Genomic DNA, 24,129 nt, shown 5'->3' with positions numbered 1-24,129 from the left:
TGCAGAACGGTGATGTGGCTGAAACTCACAGTTTGTAAGCCACCTTGTGGACACACTTGAGATTTACTTTTTGTTTTGTTCCTTTGTACTTTTTTTATACAGTGGGGCAAAAAAGTATTTAGTCAGCCACCGATTGTGCAAGTTCCCCCACCTAAAATGATGACAGACGTCAGTAATTTGCACCAGAGGTACACTTCAACTGTGAGAGACAGAATGTGAAAAAAAAATCTATGAATTCACATGGTAGGATTTGTAAAGAATTTATTCGTAAATCAGGGTGGAAAATAAGTATTTGGTCACCTCAAACAAGGAAAATCTCTGGCTCTCACAGACCTGTAACGTCTTCTGTAAGAAGCTTTTCTGTCCCCCACTCGTTACCTGTATGAATGGCACCTGTTTGAACTCATCATCTGTATAAAAGACACCTGTCCACAGCCTCAAACAGTCAGACTCCAAACTCCGCCATGGCCAAGACCAAAGAGCTTTTGAAGGACACCAGGAAAAGTATTGTAGACCTGCACCAGACTGGGAAGAGTGAATCTACAATAGGCAAGCAGCTTGGTGTGAAAAAATCAACTGTGGGAGCAATCATCAGAAAATGGAAGACATACAAGACCACTGATAATCTCCCTCGATCTGGGGCTCCACGCAAGATCTCATCCCGTGGGGTCAAAATGATCATGAGAACGGTGAGCAAAGATCCCAGAACCACACGGGGGGACCTGGTGAATGACCTGCAGAGAGCTGGGACCAAAGTAACAAAGGTCACCATCAGTAACACACTACAACGGCAGGGAATCAAATCCCGCAGTGCCAGACGTGTTCCGCTGCTGAAGCCAGTGCATGTCCAGGCCCGTCTGAAGTTTGCCAGAGAGCACATGGATGATACAGCAGAGGATTGGGAGAATGTCATGTGGTCAGATGAAACCAAAGTAGAACTTTTTGGTATAAACTCAACTCGTCGTGTTTGGAGGAAGAAGAATACTGAGTTGCATCCCAAGAACACCATACCTACTGTGAAGCATGGGGGTGGAAACATCATGCTATGGGGCTGTTTTTCTGCCAAGGGGACAGGACGACTGATCCGTGTTAAAGACAGAATGAATGGGGCCATGCATCGTGAGATTTTGAGCCAAAACCTCCTTCCATCAGTGAGAACTTTGAAGATGAAACGAAGCTGGGTCTTCCAACATGACAATGATCCAAAACACACCGCCCGGGCAACAAAGGAGTGGCTCCGTAAGAAGCATTTGAAAGTCCTGGAGTGGCCTAGCCAGTCTCCAGACCTCAACCCCATAGAAAATCTGTGGCGGGAGTTGAAAGTCCGTGTTGCTCGGCGACAGCCCCAAAACATCACTGCTCTCGAGAAGATCTGCATGGAGGAATACCAAAATACCAGCTACTGTGTGTGCAAACCTGGTAAAGACCTATAGTAAACGTTTGACCTCTGTTATTGCCAACAAAGGTTATGTTACAAAGTATTGACTTGTATTTTTGTTATTGACCAAATACTTATTTTCCACCCTGATTTACGGATAAATTCTTTACAAATCCTACCATGTGGATTCATGGATTTTTTTTTTTTTTTTCACATTCTGTCTCTCACAGTTGAAGTGTACCTCTGGTGCAAATTACTGACCTCTGTCATCATTTTAGGTGGGGGAACTTGCACAATCGGTGGCTGACTAAATACTTTTTTGCCCCACTGTATATAATGAACTGCATTCGGTTTAAAGATACACAAAACATTTAAAAGGAAAAATGACAACACAAGAAGACAAAAAGCTTTATTCTAAATTTCATTTATTGGTGAAAGGAAGACTTTAAGCAGCAAGATCTCATGAACAAACTGGGCAAGGCACTGTCTGTCAATGGTTTTATAAGTCAACATTATTTTCCTTTTTGAGACAAGACAAGCATCTTTTAATGAGTTATCACCTATGATGACTAAATTTCAAATTAGGCTGCTAACACACAAACTTTGGGGTAAAACACAAACTGCAAGGATCACAAAAGTTACTATTCAAGGCATGTAAAGGAATCTGTAGCAGCAATCCTTTGATCTGTTTTCATGGCACATAAAATAAGTAAAACTACACTGCTGATCAAAATGTGTCTTTTTTTCTTTCATTAAAAGACATCAAAATAAAATAATCAGAAATATTTATCACTAAAATAAATTTGGGCTTAATTTGAAATGTGAAAAAGAAATCAAATACTAATTTCTAAAAAAAAAAGGTTCAATGGTTTAACGCACCCTTAAAAGAATGTCCTGTACCATCTGGTTCTTCCACTTACAAAACGCTGTCTTTAAAAAAATGCTGTTCCTTTGAAAACAGGTATTGTTGACAAGTACTCCTAGTTTTCTACATTACAAAAATATCCTAAGGTGTGTCTCTCTTAGACCTTACATAATTGTATCACATTTGAAAAATCCCAAATACAAAAACACACAAATGTCATTAAATACATACAGTATATAAAAATGCATGCTTCGGAGAATGTGCCCATGTGGGACAGTATAATTTGACTCACTTGTAAAAAGGTAAACTGATTTTTCCAGTGCATGTCTGACGAAATTGTTTTATTTTACGCATTGCTTGTTTTAAGATTAAACTACAGCTTTCACCTTTACAGATGACTATGTGTTTAACAATAGAAGCCAACTTCACAAGTTACAATTACCATTGCTGTACTGGGTAAAACAATAATCACTATAATAACCAAAAAACATCCTCAGTGATAAGTAAAAGAGCAAAGACTTGATGATGATGGTTAAAAAAAATATTTTAATGGTTAAATGCAGCTGATAATTTCTACAAATTTCAATCAGATTTAATTTGCAGGTCAAATTTCAGCCTTGCTTCTTTCTTCAGCGTATGTAGGTCAGCATATGTAGATGTGCATATCAGTGCTACCTTCTCTTTTGATGTCTGAGCATGAGGAAAAAACAAGTTGCAGCGTATACGTTAAACTAAATTTGGATTCTTCAAACAACTGGATTGTTACAACATATGAGATTTGCAAATGACATACCAAGTTTATTCCGTCTCTAGGCACAGTTAGACATTTGTTTGCTTAAGCTTCAACAGCAAGTTCTACACTTTCAGCCACACAGCTGAAAGTGTAGAACTGAAAATGCAAAAAAAAAAAAGACAAAAATCCTTAGATCCTTCATATCACATTGCCAGTAGGCTGTAAATACTGTGACTTTTAACTGCTGGATGATTCTGAGCGCAGTAAAATTAGTAAATAAACTGTGAATTTTCAAAATAATAATAATAATAGAAAATATTAATAATACTGCTGCTGTTTTTTGTTCCATACAAACAATTTATTTATATTATTTGCATTTGCTCGTATAGATTGCAGTGCAATTAATTTTAAACTGCAGAAAAGCATTATTTTTCTAAAAAAAAATTAAAAATATCCAGCTTGCTGTAAAGAATCAAGTGCAAATGGCTTATGGCACAATTTGGATTTGTGAATGGCACAAAATTAAATGGATTTCTACAGCTTTTATTTAGAAATGATGATATAAAAATGTGAAAGAGATAAAACAAACTAAAAGTTGCTTGCTCAATGTGTCATGAAATGAGGCGTGAGCCCGTTACTAATATGCTACACATACCCCTAGTGAGGAATGTACTAATAAAATACAGTATGTCCCTTTTCAACCAGTGACTTGTCTAAAATTCAAAGTAAGAAATGGTAACAAACAGAACCTTCCAGATCCACATTTGTACAACATGCTGTGCTTTTGCAGCAACGTCATTTGGTGGATCTGACTTTATTTGGGTACAGAGAAAACAGCTAAAGTGAGGCAGGACTGCAGTCCAGGCAGAACGGCCCAGCTCTGTGGGCTTTTGCGTTGGTGAATGCAGACATCACATGCATTCAAACTCATCGATACGCTGTTTGGTGTTTCCTGACCGGATCTGCCTGAGGGTCTTGTACTTGTCACGTCCTGCTCGCATGTTGTCTGCATGAATGATGTCATTTGCCGTTTTCTTGCTCTCATCCCGGGCGTTGGCCAGCTCTGAGCTTAAAGCCTGGAAAGAAGGGTACAAGTATTATAAAATTACAGTTAACATGTGCGACTCGTTGTGTAATGTCATGGTGTTTTACCCATGTTCTTGCATCAACCAGTAAGTCACTTAATTGGCTCAAAATTGACATTCTACTCACTTATTTCTGCTTTTTAAAACCTGTTTTTCAAAGGGATTCAGACTTAAATGAGGGGATTACTCTTACCTGGATCAACTTCATTATTCTACTTTAAAACAAGAATCCCTAGCTGACTGTGTGTTCTTACGAGATGTAATCATAATGTTCCTTCACTTTGCCAATACAATATCAAAAAGAATTATATTTGATTTATATCCTCCCATTTCCTTCTGCAGGCCACCTCTGTCAGCATATTTTGATCCCTGTTTTTGCCTTGTGGCACCATCAGACAGTGCAACCATGAGTGCATTTCTCTAAAGATGCTCCCACAGACATCTCAGATTGTTATGGTAGAAATCAGCATCTGTCAGACCCTGAGTGACCAAATTCCCAGTGCTCAACCCCATCAAAGTTAAAAATAATGAGAAGCATGCTACTAGTTTCCCTCCTGCTCTGATACCTTCAGGCTCCGACACTGTGGACTTCCTTCCTTGCTCCTTTTTTCTGGGTTCTACAGAAGTTGATGTTTATTCTCAAGTTCACAAGTTTACAACTCCACGATAAAATGCAGAACCACTGTGGTCAGAAGCGGACTTTGACTGAACATTCAAAAACAGCAGACCACCCTGGGAAGACTGCTGTGCATGACAAACTGGTTTGAATCTATTTGAATCACGATTTTTAAGGGTAAAAATGTATGAAATCTTTACATCTGACTGTAATAATGAAGCTGTATGACACATACACGTATCTACATACAGTCATCTGACTGCTTTAGTAGCATGACTTAATTATGCGCATTCTTTATTTTTAGTTGACTAAAGCTACTTAAAATTGTGTCAACAGTAGTCAAAGAAACAACCAAAAAAATACTTAGATACTAATCAATACTAGAAAATACTGGATTAAATACTCATTTGCAACAGTATCAGTACCAAAAGTGTTGGCTTCGCCTTCTCAATCTGACACACAACTTCACACAGTACTGCTTTCCCTTTAATGCTTCACAAATACAGACAAGCAGGCACGCAGCCCCTCCCCACACTAGCAGCTGAAGTATTTGGCATTCACAACACCGAACAGCACTTTGGGAGGAAGTTCAAGAGGCCAGTAAAGCTCCCATTTCAACAAAACTGAAGCATTAAACAGTGTAAAAGCTAACTTGGCTTCCAAATGTTCTACATTAACAGGAAAATATAATAATTTGTGTGTCATGTTTCTCTTACAGTCCCAGAGTGAAACGTGACAAAAAACAGTGGCAGCCTACCAACTTTATTTGAACAACGTTTACTTTGTCACTTTATTATTTGTATTGTTTTAATGTTTATTAAAAAAATTCCAAGGACTTACAAGTAGATGTTTCTGTAAGCGTTCGTTCTTCTCAGCTTCAGTCATTCTCTCCTCCTCGCTGCGGTCCTTGTACGTGGCAGCACCTGTTAACTCGGCGCTGGCTTCGGCGCTGCTCTCATCATTCTCATCATGCTCGTTCTCTGCGTTTAGGGGCTCCTGAGGTACCATCACTTTGTTTTTAAGCTCTTCTTTGGTCTTTTCCAGGTCCTCCTGCACTGTTGTAGCCTGAGCAAATGTAGAAATAAAAGTGAGGTGTTTTAGAAATTACCCTTATTTAATGTCTAATGAAAATGACAAAAGTGGGGGGAGCTTAACTGATATTTCTGTATTGCCATTTTTCCTACAGCATGCAGTAGAGGAGAAATGCACAGGCAGACCTATGCTACATGACCCATAGCCAGGCTCTTGGTTTCCTGTTTTGGTTTCTCTCCACCCAAGCTATATATCTTGGATATTTTTATTAGGAAATCCCTTCAGGAAATTCAATATAAAACCGAGTGCTTCTTACCCGAGGCGCTATGAGTCAAAAACTAGCTATGAGTAAGACTGGAATTTCAACTACTATTTTTTCCAAAAATTCACACAATACTGAAACCACCAGTTTGCACAACTGGTTTTTACAAGGCAGAAAATCACAATGGTTTAAAAAGGGTGAACAGGATTTCCCTCACACAAAGACATCCATCATCACTACAAACACCATGAGTCACATGGGCTAAAAAAAAGAAAAAGAAAAAAAAGAAAGGGCTGGCACGCAGGATTTTTTTTTACCAAAAAAGACAAGAGGCAGGCTGGGAGAGTTTAACCCTCCCCCAAACCCACACAACAAAAAGACCCCAGGAATGCCTGTCCTGACTATGTCACAGAGGAGGGGCAATGTGACCAGCACAACTCTGATTAACTTCTTCCTGCCATAGTTACACTGACTTCGATTATCAATGAACAAAAAGGCTTTTAAGTCTAACAGTTGAATCTTTTCTTCTTCCTTTCACTTTTTGTCCATCCGTTTTTTATGCTTTTCCAATTACATTTCCAAAATTACTAAAATAATATTTTTCTGTCTTCATAGTATCCTAGTTACAGAACCACAAAAGATCAGTTCTCACCACAAGATGGCAGTAAAGCACAAGTTTCCTTTTTTTTGTTTTTTGTTTTAACTAGAAAACCAGGAAGAACAAACTGAGTTCTGCAACTGCATATGCAAATATCTGTTAACGTGTTTTCTATATAGACAGCATTTCCTCTATTGGCATATTGGCATATTTTTATGTTATCAGTTTTGAATAGCAAACTACGGAAAAGTCAAGCCACACCTTCTGCTGCCACTCTAATGCTTCTTCTTCCTTTTTCTTCTTGGCATCCTCCAGCAGGGAAATCTTGGAAGTCAGGTCAGCCAGCTCTGTGGCCTAAAAGAACATCATATTTGAAGCATCAGTACACACATTATTGCAGTTTTTTAAGTGTCAGTGTCTAATCACACTGGCTAACACACTAACCAGGTGCTCCTGATTCTTCATCTGGTTCTCTGACTGCTGCAGCAGCGCCATCTTGGCATCCTCAGCACTCTTAAGATCACTCTCCAGGCGTTCAGCCTCCTCCTGAGCACGCTTCCTTTCCTGCTCCAACTCCAGAGCCCTCTGCGTTTGCTCCTCCAGCTCTGTGGACACACACACACAAGAATTAAGGGTAAACATCATGTGAGGAAAACATTGTCATCATTCATTACAGGCAGCTTTTTTTGAACTCTCACAGCTTCCCCACCTTGCTGAGCTTTTCTCGTCTGCTCCTCGATCCGCTTTAACCTCTCCATCAATTCCTCCTTCTCCTTTTCGATCTTTTCCTTTTCCTTCTCTGCAAGTTCTCTTTTCTTCTTTTCATTTTCCAGCACAGCTCTAATGAAAACGAAATCGTTACAGGATGATTGTACGGAAATGTTTCAAAAGCAGAGCAGATAATCACCCCATTTTATATAGTATTTGAAAATAAAGCTAGTAATCTTTCTATAACTGTTACAATATCCTATAACAGACTGCATTTATTATTGCATCTTTGGAACAGAACTCACACAATCCATGTGTAAAATATTTGTAGGTTTTTTTGTTTGGTTCCATTTCGGTCCTACCTCTCCATCTTCTTGAGATTCTTCTCCTCCCGAGCCTGCGCCTTCATCTGTTGCACTTCAATAGTGTCGGGCTTGCGGCGGCGCATGTAGAGCTCATGGTTACCCATGCACAGAGCCAGAATACGCTTGTTGATGCGCAGCCTTGGAGCATAGAATACAAAGTCCTGCAATGGAAACATTTGAGACATTTAAAATGTCTTATTGTTACATGTTATTATTAATATTATTCTTAAATATAAATAACATAACATTATGTTAACATACAGGTGCTTTCTTGTCAATTGGTTTGATGACAAACTTCTTGTCATTGAAGGAAATGTTTCTTATTTCACTCCATGGAAATCCAATTTTGGGCGTCATTCTGTAAGAGAACAAAAATGCTTGGTCAGCACTGCACAGTGTACCTTTTGCGAAACACAAACCCTTCTGTGGAAACACTTACTTATCATTTTGTTCATAAATGTTGAGACCCAAAGCATCCACTCCCAACCACAGCTCTGTTCCCTTCTTATTTTTGATGTTGAAGTAATTGACTCCGTACATCTCGAGGTCCTGAGCAATTTTCAGATACTCCATCATGGATTCCTCTCTGTGGACAAATAAGACGTCTTTAACTTTTGCTAAAAGAAGAATTCACAGTCAGAGCGTGGCGTGCTGTTTGCACTGTTCTAACCGGCTGCAGAGGCCAAAGCTCAAATGCAGAGCTTTCAGGATGTGTGGTTGAGCGGGTTATACCTCTTTTTTAACCTTACCTGAACTATGAAACTTAACTGATCAACAGAGCAACTGGGGAAACATATAATGAATCTAGGCTGTGTTTACTGTTTATCTACGACAAGCTAACCTGACTGATGAAACACATATGGAAGCCAATAAAGGACATTCACTACTGTCTTCAATAAAGCATATACTAAAAATGTCAGTGGCACAAACAGTACTCAGATCAACAAACTGCAGTGACTCAAGGCCAGTAACAAACTTTCAGAGCACCTGTGAGTCAACACAAAGGCCGTGGTAACACACTCTCAGTTAGCTCTATCTCAAATTCACGGAAATGACAGAAGAGGGAAGAAACTGTAGCAACAGAGAACAACAAGGTAATTCAACTAGGAATAACTTCCTCAACAGTCTTATGTTTTAGTAGGTTATGAAGTGTGTATATAAGCTGTGGCTACCCTAATGTAGTCACTGAAGACTACATTGTAGTCAAGTGGCAGAAAAAATAAGTGTGCACAATGATAATGGAAAGTTTAAGCTACACATTTTCACATCCCCAGAGATGCAATAATTTCACAAATATCCATATTTTAGGCAACCGTCCTCTCTTTCACGTGTTTGTGTGTGTGCTGGGGAACACGCGTGTCGCTGATCACCTCATCATGCCCTTGTGCTCTTCATGCCACACTTGAATCCTCTCTTCCCACTGTTCCTTGTTGAGCTTGTGCTGATCCAGGACTCTGAGAACATGAGAGGCCCAAGTGTCAAAGAAACATGTCAGGAATGTTTCACGTGAACCTGCATATTGAAGTGGCAATAAAGCCCACGTTACCTTTGCGGAAGCAGGTGTTCACTGCTCAAATAGCCTGGTTTGTGGACTTCCTTATTGTAGTCGGCATACTTGGCCTGCACCGCGTAGGAGGCCAGAAGGACCGCTGTCTCTGGAGGGCAGTAGATGTCATCATTTAAGATTCCCTCCTTTACCTGCAGGAAGAATAGCCGCTGTGTGGCATCCTGGATTAACTCCTCTGAGACATCCTCGGGGAAGAACTTGGCACGGAACTTAAACAGCAGCGGGCTTTCCTTCCTCACATCCTGGGCTGTTACCTAAAATATGATCCGACACGGGTGAGAGGGTAGAGGTTATGCTTCTGTTTGTGGACTCGAGATCAAAAAGCGCAGTTCATGCTTGAAAAAAGACGGCCCAGTGAATGAAGTGTACTGAGTACTGAGGAGCTCACCTTCTTATTGAGCTTCAGCCAAGTAGAGAAACCCTTTGTGTCCTGGTACTGGAGTCCAAAGTACCAAACCTCTCGTAGGCCGATGGTTTTCACAACCTTTAAATAAAGACAGCAACAAAAATAAAAATATGAAATATAATTCCCTTGTTTTATTCTGTTATTTAAGGGGTTTCAGCCACAAAGATTTACTGCTTTCCTAATTTCAAATGTATTGTTTTTATCATCAGCCAAAAATAAAAAAAATTAATAGCCATGAAAATAATATATAATAATAATATATAATAATCTCCCGGCATTTTCCAGAAATAGGAGTACTAAACCCCACCACAGTACTCATCAAAGAGTCATCATTTATGTTTAATGGTAACTTAAGTGCTGGCTAGAGGAAACAGTTTCTCATACCTGGTCAAAGAGTTGCTTTCCTGTTGTATTGGGCTGAATGGCGAACTCCAGTTCGGCATCCATAGTGGTGACTCTTACGCTAATCTGAGGAACAGAGGAAAGGAAAAAAAACTTTTTCAAATATGCAAATAAAAAAAGACAGTATTTTGAGTATCATTGTACTATCATTGTATCATTGAAATGATTGTACCATATCATTTCTTGGTAAATAGAGAATAGACAAAACTAGATCTTCTGTTCTTCTCTTAAACATTATGAGACTCTGCATTTAATCATTAGTTATTATTAACCTGTCTCCCTCCCCTCACTCCCAACAGGTCGTGGCAGACAGCTGCCCCTCCCTGAGCCTGGATCTGCTGGAGCCTTCTTCCTGTTAAAAGCAAGTTTTTCCTTCCCACTGTCAAAAGGTACTCGCTCATTTGATTTAGAAACCCCTCTGTGTTAATATACGGTCTTTACCGAACAATAAAAAGCAATATATAAGCTCTCGTGCATTAAAAACTGTGTCATTCTATGCAAACCATTTAATGGCGACCATCTTTAACAAGTGTAGCATCTCAAAATGTGTGGCACTCTTGTAGAATTCATTAAATGTGCCTGCAATAAAAGTGTGCACACATCTCCCAGTCCTGCTGGAGAACAAAGTAACACTGCAGTCCAATTACCTTTTTACTATTTTATTCTGAAATTTAGAAAAGACTGCATCTCAGGGTTACGACGAATGTACCAATCTGGCTCTGTCTCAGTCAAGAACTTATCTACAGGAAGTAACCACATCCTTTGGTGGTCGGGCCCTGTGAGGCATGACTGTTAAACACTGAGCTCTCATGAGAGATGTGCACATCCTGTCATGCATCAGACAACCTGTCTGGTGTAGCAGGATTTAACAAGGTCGGTTTGTAGACAGAACTTTAGCTCGATCTCTTTTTCAGGTATCACACTTTGCTACCCTGGGTTATTCAGTAAACGAGGCACGCCTTAGTTAGACAAATTGTTATATCTGTGTCTTACAAAATCATGTCTGAAGTTGAACACATTTATTTAACCTTTTCTTTGGAAAAGCTTGCTCAGAAGGTGGCAAGAAAAGAAAAAGAAAAAAGTATGTACTCAGTAGGCTGTGCAGGAATCCCTCATTTATTGTGCCCTCTTAGAGACTAGGAAAAAAAGAAAAAGAAAAAAGAAACACCAGCATGCATGTCTATTGGGAAATAACTGTGCAGGCAGAGGCCCACGCCTGCCCTGAACAACAATGGTATGTATTATTTCCTAGTTGCGGGGTTGATTAGAGTTGCGTTCTTTCCCATCCATGTCAGCAGGACCCTATTTACTGCTCAGGACACTTGCCCCACTGTCACTTCCTGCCATCCCAGGCAGTTAAGAGCTGAGGAGAAACCTTAAATCTGGGCCCACTCTGAATGCCAACACTGCAGTCTAGAATCGTCTATACACAGGAGTTGTTAAGCTTCCAGTTATGAACTTTAGGCGATACACTTTTTTATATTTGAGCAGATAAGAGTTCAGTTTGTGGCCACCCTGATGGTGTCTAAGCAGTTTCATTTCCTGAATCAAAATAGTTAATCTTGCAAGAAAAGGGAACTACGCTTATACATTTTCTGCCTAGTTAGGGTGTGTCTCTCATGACCAGGGCTCAAAAACACTTAACACACTATTATTAGCACATGCTGAAAAACACCCTGTTCTGGCCCACGTGCCATGTTTCCATGACTTTCTCTTAGCTCTTTTTTTAATCGCACCAAAGCGATACTGCAAGAATAAAATCCCAAACTCGTACATTTCACATTGAGAAACACATCTGTGACCGATTTTGTCACATGGGTGTATTTGATGACTGACTTGTTTAAAGCTTTACTGTATGTCATGTGAAGCTGCTTATAACAATCTGCCACTTCACTGACTGTCTGAAACGTATGAGTTAATCTGTGTTATTTTATTTATATTTGTTTTAATGTAATACCACAGCTGAATGCTACAAAAATAATTCTTTTCCAGACTCAAATCAAAGGTCTAATGCCTTGACTTACCAACAACTGTTCAAGCCATGCTGGACTCACAACACAATATTAGTTATTTAACAAAGAATTATCAGGATACACATATGCTAAGGGTGACAATGCCAACATTGTGATGTTTAGTGGGTCTAACATTCACTTTTGTGAGCAAATAATGAGTTTGGTTGAGGCTGAATATAATTTAGTTATCAGAAATGTCACGGTAATCCTAAAAGTCTGCAATTTTTTCACTAATTTCATCTTAATGGCATGTTTGTTCAAACTGTACCAAGCTAACTATAATGCTGAAAACGCACGTAGCAGGTGAGAGCTGTTGGGCTTACTGAATACAGAAAGCTGCACTAACCACAAAGAATAAAAAAAAAAAAGGACGCAACTATCATAAGTAAAAAGTGTGCACGTGTCTTACAATTGTACAGCCACTGAATGGCAATGGGGTGATGAGCAGTTAACCTGAAAGTTAACTGGGGCCAAACATCTGGGTTGCCTTGTCAGTAAGAGGAAGCAAAACTGATGAAAACTAAATTAAACGTGGTGTTAAATATTGAGTGAAGACACAGTGATGCAAGCAGTCTGTCACTAATTTTTCTAGGTTCATCAAGCTTCCTTAGCAAAATCTTTTTTAAATCCCCTCTGTATATTCAATTTCGATTTAACAAACATGTTAAGATAAGATAAGATAAGATAAGATAGAACTTTATTAATCCCTCGGGTGGGTTCCTCTGGGAAATTCGACTTCCAAAAAAAGCACAGCAACGACCGAAGTTACAGTTACAGAACTGTTATATATATATATATATATATATATATATATATATATATATATATATATATATATATATATATATATATATATATATATATATATATATATATATATATATATATATACACACACACACACACACACACACACACACACACACACACACACACACACATATATAAATACAGAGACAAATATAAATAAAATATACAAAGGGGATAAATAGAATAAATAGGAATAAAAAATAAAAATACAAGTGAATTGCACATTTCAAGTATTGAGTCTATTGCACTGTTGACTATTTACAAAAAGTATTGCACAAGGTATTGTACAGTGAGGTGCAGAGGCACTACAGCTTAGTTGTTTCCCCTCCCTCTCCCCTCCAGAGAGGAGTTAAACAGTCTGATGGCGTGTGGGACAAAGGAGTTTTTAAGTCTGTTAGTTCTTGTCTTGGGGAGAAGCAACCTGTCACTGAACAGACTCTTCTGGTTGTTTATGGCCGTGTGCAGAGGATGCCCAGCATTGTCCATAATGTCCATCAGTTTCTTTAATGTCCTTTTCTCTGCCACTGTCACCAGAGTGTCCAGCTTCATGCCGACCACAGAGCTAGCCCTCCTGATCAGTTTCTCCAGCCTGGATGAGTCCTTCTTTGCTGTGCTGCTCCCCCAGCACACCACAGCATAGAAAAGTACTCCAGCAACCACCGACTGGTAAAACATCCTCAGGAGCTTCCTGCAGATGTTAAAAGACCTCAGCCTCCTGAGGAAGTACAGTCGGCTTTGGGCTTTTTTATACAGGTGCTCTGTGTTGCATGACCAGTCCAGTTTATTGTCCACCCACAGCCCGAGGTACTTGTTGACCACCTCCACCTCCTCCCCCTCTATCTGAACTGGCAGTGGACCTTCTCTAGACCTCCCGAAGTCCACAACCAGTTCCTTACTAAACCAGCAGAAACAGAGGTCACCGGAGAGCATTTGCTGCAATTAGGGCTGCCACGATTAGTCAACTAGTCACGATTACGTCGACTATCAAAATCGTCGACAGCTAATTTAATAGTTGACGCCTCGTTTGAAGCTTTGTAAGATCGCAAAAGACGCAGGAATAAGTAGTAGGATTTAAGAGTGTAATAACGGACTGAAACAGAAGATGGCAGCACTGTAACTGTGTAAACTTCAAATATCTGCTCAGTTTATCAAGACACCACATATTTTGAAAAGCGCTCCGACGTTTTCGGAGACGTCTGTTACCCACCAGCTGGATAGCTAGCCGGGGGCAAGGCTCACTAGAGCCGGTGAGAACACCGGACTCCGGGCAAATCGTTTTCAAACGCAACGCCCTCTTTCACTACTCAGGTTAAACATGATATATAAGTCACTTAGATAACTTAAAAATGTTATTGTTTGGCTTTTTTTTGTATTATTACGGAGCCCCGCAGGGGACATGGGAGGAAAAAAAAATTAGGGAGAAAAAAAAAAATTAAGACGAACTTTTGCGAGATCTCGCAAAACAAACTCGGGATCTCGCAAAACTTTTGCGAGATCTCGCAAAACAAACTCGGGATCTCGCAAAACTTTTGCGAGATCTCGCAAAACAAACTCGGGATCTCGCAAAACTTTTGCGAGATCTCGCAAAACAAACTCGGGATCTCGCAAAACTAACTCGGGATCTCGCAAAACTTTCTCGCGAAAGTTGAATTCCAACAATGGCGGCAGCTACTTAGTTGTAATATTACTCTTTCTGGGTCACAAAATACACTTTTAAGATATTTTGAGGCGTGAATGTAGTTGTGTAAACGTCAGATACCTGCTCGGTTTACAAGACATCACATATTTGCAAAAGTGCTCCGACGTTTTTGGAGATCTGACACCCACTAGCTCGAAGCTAACGGGAGGTCGAGACCTACTACAGCCGGGAGGAACACCGCTTTCCCGGCACATCGTGCCTCGACCTCCCGGTCGGCTTCGAGCTGGCGGCCTCCGAAGAATGCGGCTAAAGCTTTTGCGAGATCTCGCAATACTTTTGCGAGATCCCGAGTTTGTTTTGCGAGATCTCGCAAAAGTCAGTCTTAATTTTTTTTTTTCTCCCTAATTTTTTTTCCCTCCCATGTCCCCTGCGGGGCTCCGTATATTATTGATTATCAGAAGTGTGAGATTCTCCAGAATATACTCCGGTGTTCTGTTATATTTTAGATAGCAAGGAGCAGATGGCTGAGTTTATTAAACTTCACCGAAACAATCTGCAGATTTCATTCAAATTTAATAAATTATCATCTTGCCTTTATTTTTAGTTAGCACATACCTTAAACACTTAAAGCTGTAAGCTAATGATAGTTATTTAAGAGCAGATGCATGCTGGTGCAATAAACTGTACATTTTACGTCCAACGGATGCATGATCTGATTTGTCGACTAATCGCACAAATAATCTGTGACTAGTCGACTATCAAAATAATCGTTTGCGGCAGCCCTATTTGCAATAACTGCAATTACTTATTTTAAAGAAAAAAAAAAACTAAGTGCCAGCTAGTTTAACCCTGTAAGGTTTCAAGTCACAAGAGAGCTTCAGTAAATTTAATCTTTAGATACAGCCCCACTGACGTGCCAGAATTCAACTTCTGCCTTACATTCCCACACAAGAGTTATCTCCATGTGTTGCTCACAACTACAATCTGTCCAATACAAGCTGAGACGATAAAGAAGATAATCCTAAGTGGTTCCTGGAACAAGTAGGAATGAGCTAGGCTCTGGACTAACAGTTCTTTGACGTGAAAGAGCAGAGGGGTTTTTAAAGAAGGTCACTATCAGAGTGTACGATAAGCCTGGCTTATTTTACAACTGATTTATAACAACGAGAAACATGCATCAGAACATGCCATTCTTTCAGTGTTTACCCCAATAACCATAGCAACTGCACATTGATAATTCTGAGTCATACATCTGAGTCATGCCATGCATGAGAGTCACACAATGTCAGCATCTAAAGTCAACAACTGCTTAACAAAGCATCCTCTTGGTTGCCAGAGAAACGCTACTGCTGGCTCCACCGCAACCCGATTTACAGTTTGGTGTATCTGACAGATAAACTGAGGATGTCAGGGGCAACCAGAGTGCAATTCAGATTCCAATCCATTCAGGTGAAATGCATTTTTTCCTTCTTTACTCAAGCATGAGAGACATTTTAGTTTTACCAAATGGCTATAAATGCTCTCACTTCCATCAGATATGCTAATATGAATTGATCAATTGCTCATTCTGAACGAACAAAAGCTTTGAATCTGGTTCTATTACAACGAACACGGAACATTAACAGTTCAGGTTGTTTAAAGCGACATTTGACATGGTAAAATGTGCGAAAATGTCATGACTTCCACTTCCTGTGCGATTCACAATTAACATCTCGTTATGTTATCGCTCAAAGCATGGAAAATTAAAAAAAAAAACTTGTGGGCAAGATGATAAGCATATGACTCTCTGACTAGAGTTTGCAGTTAGTTAACAGGAAAATGGAAATAATTTAGCTCCATTATAAGTTTAAAATTGAATCCTCATTACAACCTTAAGGGTATCTTCATTGTTAATGTCACCAAGTCTTCTTTTCTGGTTATTTTGGGTTTACTGTGTGCTTACGGGTATTAGCATTAAACGAAAGAAATTCAAACTCTGTCACAGGAAGAGGAGGGTCGAAAAAAAAGGATCGTGTTTCTTCTTTCTAACCAGGGGAGAGTACAAACACGCACACACAAACACACTCAAGTTTGGGTCTTTTAGAGCCGTTTCCCACGACCACTGTTTATTTGATTTTTAAAATGTCGGCGCAAGCAAACTGGAACAGAGTCTTGTTAGTTTTGCTGCTTCTGGTGAAACTGCTGAGTGACATCTGTCTGAGCCAATCATGGAATTTACCGTCTGCTCTAAAAAATATCCAATAATAAGAAATCCCAAGCACCAACTGATTAAAGTATGTTTTATGCATACTTGTCTTCTTTGTCAGGTATTTTCTGGCACATTGTTAGAGCCATGTAGACGTGCAGAGATTAGGCAATAGCATGGAGGTGTTAATATGTGTCAAAGTGCAGTACAAATTTTCCATTCCTGACATCTTTTCAGATGACTAATGTTAAGTCCTGAAAGTTGCCACTGTACAGTAGAACTGCTATGCTACCTGTTCACCTTGTGTGGAATTATGATTTGTCCGTCTTTGTGTAGATCCAAATAAGCTAATACATTAGCAGGTCAGCAGGGTGGTTCTAAAATAAACTAAATTATCAGTTGTCAGCTGAGGCAAAGCTAACCAAATAATCAGCATAAGATCAAACTGGTCTATTGAGAACCAATGCTAGCTCATAAGCAACAACAAATACAGTATTAAGGATGTCAAATCAGAACACTACATGACCAGCAACAAAGTACTTACGTTCAGATCTTTGATATTTGCCACAGCTTTCAAAGAGAAACCTTTAAAAAGTGAACTTTTGATTGCAGTTTGTCCACCAGCTCTACCTCTACACTGTTAATCTGCTCTGCTATGTGCACCACAGACCCATATTTAATCTCCTGCTACTTGCATACTTCCAGGTCTTTCCATTTGCCACGTCTCCATAGACACGCTTGTTAAAAATGTGATCATTCCAAGGAGAAAGCTAGATCTGTCATCATTCCTGCAATTCGAGCTAAAATGGTAAGTTATGCTTAATTTTTATGTGGTAACAGCTGCCCATATGTGCATTTCTTGAGTCTAAGGAGTTAACATGAAAAAGTGTACCAGCTCTGAAATGGTTCTAGCGTTGAAAAAAACAGGTAGGAAAGTAAGTGAACCAACCGTCATGGGGTTGCATGAGTGGGAAAATCCTTTGCTTTGTAACAACATGGGGTGAAATTCTAGCAATAAAGCTGATAATTGTTTTGTGCTTCTGAAAATACAGCCTATTTAAAAAATAATTTTAAGCTACTGTTACCTTCTTGATAAAGCAGACAAAAAGCTGCAATTCCATGTAACAGCAGCACATAAACAAAATCAGTGTAATAACAGAGCTGCATTAGGAACTAAGAACAACAAAAAAACTGTGGCAACAACAGACATGCAGAAAAATTCTGAGAAAGGGTTTTGCACTGCTGTAGTGCAATCTAAAGTGGGGCATGGTATCTGAAGACCATGCGAAGGAAAGCAGGGAGGAGATCAGCCAGACTGTGATGTGAAAGTCCATATAAGGCTGCAGGCGAGGAAATTACCAGAAAGGAACTGATGTAAGTACAGAAACCTTGAGTCATAACACGACTTCCTAGGGAAACTGAAGGACTGCCAAAAGGAGTCCTCTAAAGGCTGAGCTTCGCAATAATTATTGCTTTTGAGTGACATTAAGCTTTATTAAATGTAACTTGAACACCGGAAAAATAAACTGTCTGAAAAACTAGGTTAAAAAAAACAGGTAATTTAAAACGATCTATGAATCCCAGAGGCAGCTTGGTGGGGACATGACTTTTACTTTTGCTGGATACAGAGTTGCTTGATTTGCTGAATCAGTTTATCTAACTTCCTTTTTTAATGCTCCTCATCTGTTGCATCTTTGCATAGCACCTTTAGCTAACGAGAAAGGAAATGAACCGATGAGTGTCACACATCTGAGTTTTAACCATTGCACCTGTTCACCTTTGTGCTACTGTGCATACAGGGTTTACTCCATCTACACAAATAGAATAGAATATATTTTCTTATAGTTCCAATGATTATACTTTTGGCAGTGGCAGCACAACGCGTGCTGTTCATTAATGAATATAAAAACCCCACAATCTGCTGTTTATTTTGAGAAAATGTTGCTGCTTCTTCCTGACCAACAACTGGTTTACTTTTTTCTAACTGACAGCATGACAAAAATGTGTTCTTCTGATTTGACAGTAACTATCATTTAGGTGCTTTTGAGGTGTTTGAGGTTCCCACTGGTGACTGCAAAAGCAGCTACTTTAAACACGGCTCTGGTTTTGCTGAGGTTAACAACATCCCAGCTGCACTCTGCAGACAGACGCTGATACTTAGCAATGGACTAAAATGCATGGCAAGTGAACAATTCATTATAGGAAACAACTTCAAAGACAAATATCTGTGTCTGTGTGGGACGCAAGCTCTTAGTTGAACTACATTTATTACAAACTGCACTTGGGTTATAATCAGTAGTGTAAGTAAATGTATGTGCAGAAAAAAAACATTAAAAAAAATGTTTGATTTTTTTTTGCTAATATACAATTGAAATTCAATAGTTATGTAGTGACTCAAGAGAAACATTTTTTCCTCACAATGGGTCTTTGGGAGGTGACTAGATACATTTTCAAGACTGGTACACTAAATGTAATTTTTGCTTCCCTGACCACCTGATAAATGAAAGTGTTGATTATACCATTTAAGTAAATGCTAGTAACTAGTGATTGGTTGAGCCAAAAATGCCTCCATGCAGAAAAGAAAAGAAAAAAAACAAAACATGCTGATATTAGACGAATTCCTCTGGGGAAGAAGAGGGTAGTGAAGGCTTTTTAATGCCAGGATGCTTGACATTTTTTTCTGGTTGACAACTTGGAAAAATATCAAGGAAGTACGAGCAGAAACAATACTGTAGGAAGAAAGCAGGTACGAGACTTGGAGGCTTTTTTTCTCTCCTTTGTAACATTGAATGTTTCCGGCCTGAATATAATATATGACTAGTAAAAGGTGATAAATTTGGTATCATACTCAGGTAGTAGCTATAAAACTAATCCAGTATTATATTAACCAATCTGTAAAATAATAGTTTATTATTTATAAAAATCTGACACACAATCTGGGGATAAACATGATAGCACTACGATGAATTACAGCATCTGCACTGTGAAATGTGAATCACTCTGTAGGCTATATAATGCCGATCACCTTCTCATTGGTCATGTGTGAATCTTTTAGTAGCATCATGTCCCTTTTACATTCAGAATGTGCACGTGGGTATCTCAGGACAATGTGCAGATAAGAAGAATGACTGCACACAGATTCAGCAGCTTCTTTGTTATCTTCTTCATTCAGAAAGCATTTCACTGAGTCAAAGCCCCACACACCTTCACCCAGCCGAGCAGAACCGATGAGTTTGAAACCGCATTCAATTCTTTTGTCCACTGATAAAGGCATCCACGGGAATATTGGGCTGTGCCTTTTATAATGCTGTAGGTCTGGACCCCCTTATTTTCTTTGTTCAGAGCTCCACCAGTACCAGCACAAATCTGTGAGTGCTCCTTCATTTCAAGAGCAGTTATTTTTGCCTTTATTTCATAACCTTCGCAATGTAGCATTAAAAAAGCTCTCTGTGTCTCCTCTTTTGCCTCCTAGCCGTTTGCAGATTTGCCTCCATTTGCTCCTGTTTTGACCATAACAGCTGGCCTGGCTGACAGTTCAAATCCTTAAGAGCTGACTGAGAGGGAGGCCTGAGAAGGACTAGCTCGCTGCTAGTCCAGGATACACCTCCGCAGAAAAACAGTATAAAAAGTATAATTTAAGCCTAAATATACAACTCTAGAGCATTTTAATAGCACGCGGCTTCCACCCTGAATGAATGATTTGATTTAAGGCGCTAATTTTAGTGAACACAGGGTAGGAAGCGCGCACGCGCACACACCTAACGGAAAGTACCACAGTAATCCTCGGGTGAGTTTGAAAGGATGCGAAAGATTTTTAAACACGGTAAAACCCATCGGACATGCACTTTAGTTTATCTTACTGTTGTTAGTGAATAACAACGCGAAACACCCACACCTAATTAAAATCGCGTACTGAAAAAGAGACAGAAAAGGCAAAGTAGCTTCTGACATAACAACATAAATGTACTTTTCAGCCTTACCGTTTTCGGCATCTTTCTTTTCTTTCACGTCCGGCTCAGGCTTTCTATGAAGTTATTAAATAAAAAGAGCAGTTTGCTAAACCAGGAGAAAACTTTTTCCCATCAGAACAACGGCGCCAACCAAACGCTTTCCCGTCTCGAGGAAACAAAACCTCACTTTTTTCCGTTGGACTGCGAAGAGCTATTTTCGACCCTACGCGAGTGGGGGTGTTTTTCCTTTGTTTCGCCTTAAAGTAAAATGGACTCGAGCTGGATTTCCTGCTAACGGTACCCTGCAAACCACACCCAACCCGATGACAGGACAGCGGAGTGAAAAAGAGGTTCAGGCCAGCAGCAGACTCCGCCTGCAGTAGTCGCATCATCATGGCTGCGGTTCACTGTCTCAGTCAAAAAAGTTTCCCAGCACTCTCACTTTTAGCAGACAGGCCACGTTAAATACCATTCTTTATATGAGTCTTTTATTTAAACGACGACCAGTGTGCTGGGATACTTTGAGAATACAAGAAGGCAGAAAGTACCAGCAAACATGTCAGTATCTAAAACAAGCCTGTTAGAGTGTCCAATATATTCGTCGTCGGCCTCTAGCGCTGTGCTAAAGGCTGGTAACCAATACTTTTAATCTATAAAGGCAGCTTATGAGAGATGGTGTTGACGCAGTCTGCTTTTTATCTTCATGTTTTGTTTGTTTATATTTTTTGCACAGTAGTTGGGTGGCGCACCCATAATTTCGTTGTATATGTTATGACGATAAAGGGCTACTACTCCGCCTATGTAGTGGAGAGCAGTGTGTCAGATGAATCACATTCAATTTGCAAATTCTAAAAACATTTTGATAACCATTAAACCCCTGTGATTTTCCACAATGATTTGTTAATACAAAAACAAAACAGGCATTTCAGCTTTACGTGTATTTTAAATCAGGGTTGAATTTGTTGACATTCAACATAATAAGATTTAGGCATTTTTCACAGTTCATGTTTGAGGTATATTTTTCCATTTCCCCATAAAATTATTTATTTAATAAAATTCAGTAGGCTACATACTGAACGTACAGGACGAAGCAAAGCACAAGATAGAAAGGAAGTATATATCCAATCGCACTAGTATCGATTCTTTAGTATAGATACTATCGATATTTCAATCGATTGCCCCGCCTCTATTGGCTACATTTTAAGCATTTCAAATAATTTCCCAGAAAATCATCATCGTTAATGGCAAAATTGCAGGCTGATATGCTACATCGTTCACAGACTTAACAAATAAAAAGGCTGCTTTTGAATTACTGTTTAATTCAACTGTTGTGGTTGTTTTACTAATGTAGTTTTGTAGAATTGGGTTACTATAGGATAAATAATGCATACGGTGCTGTGCAAAAGTCTTGAACCACCCCCCCATTTTTTAAAAATATTTTGCTTCCAAGGAGTTAGGCTTTCTTGTAATTTTTAACTTGGTCTCGAGGCATAGTGATTAGCAACACAGGGGCACCACAGGGGACTGTCCTCTCCCCCTTCCTCTTCACCCTCTACACCACAGACTTCAGCCACTGCACAGAGACCTGCCATCTTCAGAAGTTTTCTGATGACTCTGCGGTGGTTGGATGCATCAGCAGGGATGATGAGACAGAGTACCGGGCTGTGGTCGACTCCTTTGTCACGTGGTGTGAGCAGAATCATCTGCAGCTCAACGTGGCAAAGACCAAGGAACTGATCGTGGACTTCAGGAAGACCAGGAAACACTTGACCCCTGTTTCAATCCAGGGGGTCAGTGTTGACATTGTGGAGGACTATAAATACCTTGGAGTACACATTGACAATAAACTGGACTGGGCTAAAAACACCACAGCACTTTACAGGAAGGGCCAGAGTCGTCTCTATTTTTTGAGGCGACTGAGGTCCTTCAACATCTGCCAGAAAATGCTGAGGATTTTCTATGAGTCTGTGGTGGCCAGTGCGATCCTCTATGCTGTTGCATGCTGGGGGAGCAGGCTGAGGGTCGCAGATGCCAACAGACTTAATAAACTGATCCGTAAGGCCAGCAATGTTGTGGGGATGGAGCTGGACTCCCTCAAGGTGGTGTCGGAGAGGCGGATGCTGTCCAAGATAAAGACAATGTTGGATAACTCCTCCCACCCACTCTTGGTCAGTCACAGGAGCTCGTTCAGTGAGAGACTGAGATTACCGAAAAGCACCACTGAACGACACAGGAAATCATTCCTGCCTGTGGCCATCTCCCTGTACAACGCATCCACTTAACACACTGTTTGCTGCTACAACTACACATGTTTCTTTTCCAAATATTTATTTATAAGTGACTTATGTATGTATGTATGTATATATATGTATATATTGTACTATTCTTAGTTAGCGTATTGTCTGTCTTGTCTTAATGTTGGTTTAAAATGGAGCACTGTAACAAAAAATAATTTCCCCCAGGGATCAATAAAGTATTCTGATTCTGATTCTGATTCTGATTAGTTCTCCAGGCTTTCTGATGGTCATTCAAAGCCTTTCTTTGGACATTGGCTCCATTTCCATTCATTTTCAGTGCAGTCCTTGTACCTGACCATTTTCAGAGGAATGATTTTTTATTGTCAAGGTACTTAACACCAATCTATAAATTGTTCAAACTCTGTGTTCTCTGGAATTTATCTAGCTCTGTCAGGGGATAAAACTGTAATACTTAGTGACATACTTACAAGTGCAGCATGCAATATGATGAAATGCAAACTCTAAGGCCTCCTCTTTCAGTATGCATCACATAAAGCGCCTAAATCATGAAACTGCACACTGTCTCAGTGCAGTAAACCAACATCGTGAACCTTAAAAGAGGTTTCTACACTGCTTTGTACATGCTCTGGATGAAAGTTCTCAGCCCAGATTGAAAATTTGTGGTCAACAACATCTAGAGGTGGTTGCAGGGTTGCAGGTTTTTTCTCATCCTTCGTCCCCCACCCTCGCCCCCCTCATCTTTGCAAGCCATTAAAGTACAGATTCCCGCTTCAAGATACCTCCTATTTGATTTAAGTCAAGATGTGCTTAACCGTTGTTCGGGCCTATGCTGTAAAAGTAAAAAGTTGCATATGCGTATGGTATGTAGCGATAACAGCATTCAAATTTTACACATGCCATAAAAGGAAAAAGGAAAATATAAATAACTAGACATAGGAATCTTTGAAAAAGGCTGGTGTTTGAATATTCTCAGTGAGAGCGCAGCATGGAGATGTCACTGAGTTTGTATGTTGACTCATCTCTGATGATGGTGGATGACCACCCACAGTCTCACTGAATGAGCTGCATGCTGCTTTCAAATCAGAGGCAAGACGGCTCCAAGACCACACGTGTACAGCTGTCACAATCTAGCAGATGAGAGCAGACTGTTTCTTGGACATGTCCACTCTTCTTGTTGAAAAGTGGTTTTTGAACATTAACATTGTGCAAGGAATGCTCTTTTTGTCATAAACGAACCCTATTGAGTTTCCAATGATCT

At 39.8% G+C, this 24,129-nt stretch overlaps 1 protein-coding gene across 1 annotated transcript; it reads right to left on the bottom strand.

Moving 5' to 3' along the window:
- Window positions 1-1,786: 1,786 nt before the first annotated feature.
- On the bottom strand, window positions 1,787-20,963 carry LOC309715683 (moesin). The gene is made up of 13 exons (XM_082548991.1): window positions 20,644-20,963; window positions 10,000-10,083; window positions 9,598-9,693; window positions 9,189-9,463; window positions 9,013-9,096; window positions 8,082-8,228; window positions 7,904-8,000; window positions 7,640-7,803; window positions 7,279-7,409; window positions 7,014-7,174; window positions 6,831-6,923; window positions 5,518-5,742; window positions 1,787-4,052 (listed from the first exon to the last, which is right to left on the bottom strand). Exons 1-13 carry the CDS (start codon window positions 20,653-20,655, stop codon window positions 3,888-3,890), a joined length of 1,734 nt encoding a protein of 577 aa, XP_082405117.1. The 5' UTR covers window positions 20,656-20,963; the 3' UTR covers window positions 1,787-3,887.
- Window positions 20,964-24,129: the final 3,166 nt, after the last annotated feature.

This window comes from Aulonocara stuartgranti (genome assembly GCF_965226115.1).
Source record: "Aulonocara stuartgranti genome assembly, chromosome: 10".
NCBI classification, from domain to species: Eukaryota; Metazoa; Chordata; class Actinopteri; order Cichliformes; family Cichlidae; genus Aulonocara; species Aulonocara stuartgranti.
Note: the sequence above shows the minus strand (reverse complement) of the source record. Positions and strands in the feature narration are given on the sequence as shown.